Source organism: Crocuta crocuta, unplaced genomic scaffold (genome assembly GCF_008692635.1).
Source record: "Crocuta crocuta isolate KB4526 unplaced genomic scaffold, BGI_CrCroc_1.0 scaffold139, whole genome shotgun sequence".
In the NCBI taxonomy this organism is placed as follows: domain Eukaryota; kingdom Metazoa; phylum Chordata; class Mammalia; order Carnivora; family Hyaenidae; genus Crocuta; species Crocuta crocuta.
In genome coordinates this window covers 9,821,779-9,827,454 of record NW_027533258.1, presented here as the reverse complement: position 1 = coordinate 9,827,454, position 5,676 = coordinate 9,821,779, and the positions used below count along the sequence as shown (strand labels likewise).

The 5,676-nt window shown below is 64.6% G+C and overlaps 1 protein-coding gene across 1 annotated transcript in view; it reads left to right on the top strand.

Moving 5' to 3' along the window:
* Nucleotides 1-5,676, top strand: part of DNAH2 (dynein axonemal heavy chain 2) — an 84,094-nt gene that overhangs the window by 43,985 nt on the left and 34,433 nt on the right. The window contains 12 exon segments of the mRNA XM_077746745.1: nt 92-280; nt 632-735; nt 839-1,028; nt 1,487-1,667; nt 2,335-2,462; nt 2,796-2,948; nt 3,170-3,295; nt 4,006-4,224; nt 4,414-4,531; nt 4,673-4,809; nt 5,342-5,479; nt 5,565-5,673. Coding sequence (XP_077602871.1) covers nt 92-280; nt 632-735; nt 839-1,028; nt 1,487-1,667; nt 2,335-2,462; nt 2,796-2,948; nt 3,170-3,295; nt 4,006-4,224; nt 4,414-4,531; nt 4,673-4,809; nt 5,342-5,479; nt 5,565-5,673 — 1,792 coding nt within the window.

Here is a 5,676-nt window from a genome sequence, read left to right as displayed (position 1 = left end):
GGGGCTGGAAGTCGTGGGAGGCCGGGACGCAGCGTGTTAGGGTTTGGTTGCACGCCCCTCCGTACTCCCCCCTCCCCGAACCCCCCGGCAGGTGTCAGTGCTGAATAAGTATTCGGAGGCCATCCGGGGGAACTTGACCAAAATCATGCGGCTTAAGATCGTGGCCCTGGTGACGATAGAGGTGCACGCCCGGGACGTGCTGGAGAAGCTGTATAAGAGCGGCCTCATGGACATCAGCTCCTTCGACTGGCTCAGCCAGCTCCGCTTCTACTGGGAGAAGGTATGCGAGGCCTGGTGTCCGCTCCGTCTGCGATCCCCCCCACACCAGTCCCCCAGCGCTCCATCTCGCCTCGCGTCCCTAACCGGGTCAGCTCTGTCGCCTCCTGAATCAGGAGTGGTCATTGCTCCAGTCAATGCTCACTGGGGCTGGCACTTGACCGAGACCCGGAGCCTCCACGGCCGGGGCATTTGTGCCGCCTGAAGCCCCCACCCCCATTTTCCTTCTGGGTCGTAAACCCTCCCCCCGTAAACCGAACCCCTGATCTCCTAACCACTGCCTCCCCGCCTCCTTGGTCCTGTCTCCGTCCGGGTCCTCAGCCCGCCTCTCCCCTGCCCTGCCCGGTTTCCCCAGGATCTCGATGACTGTATGATCCGCCAGACCAACACGCAGTTCCAGTATGGCTATGAGTACCTGGGGAACTCCGGGCGGCTCGTCATCACCCCCCTGACTGACAGGTCGGCTGGGCACGGCGACCAGGTGGCTGGGGGGTGGGGGGGGGGCAGCGGCTGCTCAGGGCAGGCTCCCAGGACTCAGACCAGGTCTCGTCCTCACCCTCAGGTGTTATATGACGCTGACCACGGCGCTGCACCTGCACCGAGGGGGGTCCCCCAAGGGCCCGGCGGGCACGGGGAAAACTGAGACCGTCAAGGATCTGGGCAAGGCCCTCGGCACCTACGTCATTGTGGTCAACTGCTCCGAGGGCCTGGACTATAAGTCCATGGGCAGGATGTACTCGGGCCTGGCCCAGGTCAGTGCCCCGGAGGCCCCCGACGTGTCGTTTAGCCCCAGAAAGAGCCGGCTGGCTCACTGCTTTGTGACCACCAACACCGTATCACCTCTCATCTCGGTGAAGTCCCTGCACCACCCCGAGCTTCACTCAGGGCCGGGGCTCGCTTATTTGAAGAATGGAAAGATTATGAGAGGGCTCCGTAAGGCGATGCGCGCCAACTGTGCGTGGTGTATGTGCTCGGTGCCTGCGAGATCTCTGCCCCAGCCCCTTTCCCACCCACACCTTGTCTGGCTCTCCCTGGTCCACTGGAACGTTCTGGCCAGAAACCACAACCGGCTACGCTGTCCCCAGCCCACGCCAGGTAGCGCGGGCGTTTGGGAGACCGCCATGCCCACCGGCGCGTTCCAGGCAGGACACGATAGTTTCTAGTGTCTCCCCGTGTGTGGAGGGGGGACCTTCTCTCGCTCCCNCCACAGACCGGCGCCTGGGGCTGCTTTGACGAGTTTAACCGAATAAACGTGGAGGTGCTGTCGGTGGTGGCCCAGCAGATACTGTCCATCCTGTCGGCCCTGGCTGCCAGCCTCACCCGCTTCCACTTCGAAGGCTTTGAAATAAACCTGGTGTGGTCCTGTGGGATCTTCATCACCATGAATCCTGGTATGGGGGCTGGGTTGCCGGCCGCTGAGGCTCGGCGGCGGGGGGAGCACTGAGTGTCCTCCACCGTCCAGGCCGCTGTGTTTAGCCAGGGGACAGGCGGCTAAAGACAACAGAGCGTGAGAGAAGGGTAAACACCGACTTCCTGGGAGAAGGGGAGGCGATCTTACGTCCTCCCGAAATGCGCTGACATCCGCTTGTGTGTGTACGTGTGTCCCTAGTCTCCTGAGATGCTTCTCCGTCCTCTCCCAGCAGGCGAGCTCCCTGAGTTCTGGAAGCTGCCATCCCTTTCCCAGAGAGACTCTCCCCGAACACGCAGGCCCTTGTTCCCTAGGAAAAGCTCCAGAGGCAGGGTCCGCGGGGAAACCAGGAAAGGGTTTGGGTATCGGAAGAATCTGAGACACAGCAGTGATTTCCATCAGGACTGTCCCGAGTCCCACACGGAGCCTGGACGGACGAGAAGCCGTCAGCTCTGGGATTTGAGTCTGACACAGGGCCACGCAGAAAGGAGGGGAGGCGCCAGGGTTAGGAGAGCAGGGCCAGGGCCGAGGTGAGGCGAGGGGAGAGCATGTAGTCGGAGGTGGGTAGCCCGTGGGGCCAGCCAGGGTTGGGGAGGACGGGGTCGCGTGGGGAGCCGCTGGGGCTCTGAAAAAATGGTGCCGTTTTTCAGGCTACGCTGGCCGCACTGAGCTGCCCGATAACCTCAAATCCATGTTCCGCCCGATTGCCATGGTGGTGCCGGACTCCACTCTCATCGCCGAGATCATTCTCTTCGGGGAGGGCTTCGGCAACTGCAAGGTGGGCGGGCGGTGACGTCCTTTCCCGATCGTCTGCCTTCCCTTCCGGGGTTACTCCCCGCACAGAGGGGCCCCGGCCTCACGGTCAGCTTATCCTACAAGGAACGGAGGCTGTTGTCAGCAGGATGTGGGGGCCGGAGAGCTCAGGGGAGGGGGGTCTGCCCCTGGCCCGCGTCAGGACCGTTGCCGCGATCTTCCCGCTAGAGCTGTCCACAGAGCCCGTCCCGGCCGCCTCGGGTCCCAGGGCCGGCTTCCGGCCATCTGTAACCGTCCCTGCGCGGAGGAGAGGGGTTTCTGGGGCGCTCAGTGTCCCCTGCTCTGTCTCGGCCCCCAGATCCTGGCCAAGAAGGTGTACACGCTGTACTCGCTGGCCATGCAGCAGCTGTCCAGACAGGACCACTACGACTTCGGCCTGCGGGCCCTCACCTCCCTCCTGCGCTACGCGGGCAAGAAGCGCCGTCTGCAGCCCGACCTGTCGGACGAAGAGGTGGGTCAGGGCCACGGCCGCGGGCCTTCACCTGCGCCCTCAGCAAAGCTTTTCAGATCCTGTCCCCAGGGGGGGATTCCCGCCCCTACGCCCCCTTCTGCCGTCCCCCGTGTGACCTGTCCTGCTGCTGACCACCTGCCCCTCGCCCCCCGGAGAGACAGGCCCTGGGGAGAACCCAGGCCCTGGCCGCTCAGGCCCGAGGGTCCGTCTCTCCCGCCCAGATTTTGCTGCTCTCCATGCGGGACATGAACATCGCCAAGCTGACCTCGGTCGACGTGCCGCTCTTCAACGCCATCATGCAGGACCTGTTCCCCGGCACCGAGCTGCCCGTCATCGACTACGGCAAGGTATCTGTACCCCCTTCCCCCCCCCCACTTGTGAATGTCTTTGTTCTGCCTTCCACTGGTCGTGACCTCCTGATGGACCGTCAACCGCTCCGGGCTTCCTCGCCTCACAGACACCCCGCTCTCCCGCCGCCGCCCACCCCCTCCTGACGGGGCGGGGTCTCACTGTGGAAACTTCCAGGCCCTTCTATCTCCTCTGTGCCCAGCAGCGCCCCCTGCCTCAACTTCTCTCCTCACTCGGGGGCGCTGAGAAGCTGCCGGGAGCTGCTGATGCGTGAGAGCTGCGAGAGCCATGGAAGGGAAGGGGTGGGCAGGAGGGTTCTAGAAAGCACAGGGACCTCCTCCGGAGTGCTCCCTTCTCCTGGAACCTCGAACGTGCCGGACAGAGGCGTGTCTTTGTCAGCGCGTTCCTAAGCCAGCGGGAAAGACAGGCCCGGGGTGTGGAGCTGGGGTGAAAGCAGGGAGGTAATGCAACAAGCTTACGAGGAAAGCGTCCTCATTACTCCCATTTAACAGACAAGGAAACTGAGGCTCAGAGGTGCAACTTCCTCGGGTTCACGCAGCGGAAGCTGGGGCCCCGGTCTCTCTGCTCTGCGGACAGCCGGCCTCCGGCCAGAGCGCAGGGGGCCCCGGGGCCACGTCTGCCGGTCCGGACGTGAGCCCCCAGCCCCCAGGGGGCTCATGCTCTCTCCCTGCGTCTTGGCCTCCCTCAGCTGCGGGAGACCATCGAGCAGGAGACCCGCGACATGGACCTGCAGCCCACGCCGTTCACGCTCACCAAGGTGATCCAGCTGTACGAGACCAAGAGCTCGCGCCACTCCGCCATGATCGTGGGCTGCACGGGCAGCGGCAAGACGGCCTCGTGGCGGGTGCTGCAGGCCTCCCTGTCCTCGCTGTGCTGCGCCGGAGACCCCAACTTCAACGTCGTTCGGGTGCGGGGCCCCTGGCGGACGGGGGGGAACGCGGTGCGCGCCAGGAGGCCAGGGCCGGGGGCTCGAGAGACAGCAGGGCGGGCACAGAGCCCCGGATGTGAGGGGGGCGGGTGGAAACAGGAGGGCACCTGGGGGTTGGCGCCGGCCAGCAGCTCACCACCCCCCCCCCCCGTCCCGGGCCGCTTCCAGGAGTTCCCCCTGAACCCCAAGGCCTTGTCCCTGGGGGAGCTGTATGGGGAATACGACCTCAACACCAACGAGTGGACAGACGGCGTCCTGTCCAGCGTCATGCGGGCGGCCTGTGCAGGTGCCCCGAGGGTCGCGGGGTGGGGCCGGGCGGTGGGGCTGGAAAGCTCNAAGGGGGGGGGGGGGAGCCTCTCTGGGGACGAGAGGGAAGGGAGGTCCGGGGAGAAAGTTCTGGCTTGCTGACCCTCCTCCTCCTACCAAGACGAGAAGCCCGACGAGAAGTGGATCCTCTTCGACGGCCCCGTGGACACACTGTGGATCGAGAGCATGAACTCCGTCATGGACGATAACAAAGTCCTGACCCTCATCAATGGGGAGCGCATCGCCCTGCCTGAGCAGGTGCCGCCCCGCGGAGCTGGGGACCCGGGGGCACGAGGCGGGGCTCGCGGCCGGGGGGGCGGGGAGCCCCACGGGGAGGAGTTCTGTGCGGGGAGGAAGGGGGAGGACGCCTGGCTTCGGGGAGACCCTCTCCCGCGGATGGCGGGGACAGCTGATAGGAAAGAAGTCCGTGCCCCCTTCGCCGGACCGCCCGGGGTTACGTGTTCCCCAGCTGAGAAGCCCTCTCCACCCACACAAGTAGTGCGAGCGAGGCGGGNGGGGAGTGGGTGCAGAGGGAAAGATGAGGGGTGGGTCTGCATAGGGAGAGGGAGGCGGGGGGGGGGGGGGGGGGGAGGTTTTCAGTAAGCTTAACCTTGAACGAGCTCTAAATTCTTTTAAAAAGCAAATAAGTCATTTGTAAGCAACAGGCCATCCATCGCTCTGCCCCACTCAGTACTTGGACAGAGATGCTTGGGGGCATCGAGTCCCAGCTCTTTCTGCTGATGGGGGTGGGGTGGCCGGAGGATGAAGTTCCGACCCAGCGTGTCCTCAGGTGTCACTGCTGTTCGAGGTGGAGAACCTGGCCGTGGCCTCTCCCGCCACCGTGTCGCGCTGCGGGATGGTCTACACGGACTACGCTGACCTGGGCTGGAAGCCGTACGTTCAGTCCTGGCTGGAGAAGAGGCCAAAGGTGTGCAGGGGGGAGAGGAGAGGGCGGGTGGCCCTCAGCGCGGCCCGCGGGGCCAAGAGCGAGGGCCCTTTCTCACCGACCCCAGGCCGAGGCCGAGCCCCTTCAGCGCATGTTCGAGAAGTTCATCAACAAGATGCTGACCTTCAAGAAGGATTATTGCAACGAGCTGGTGACTGTCCCGGAATACAGAGGGAGCA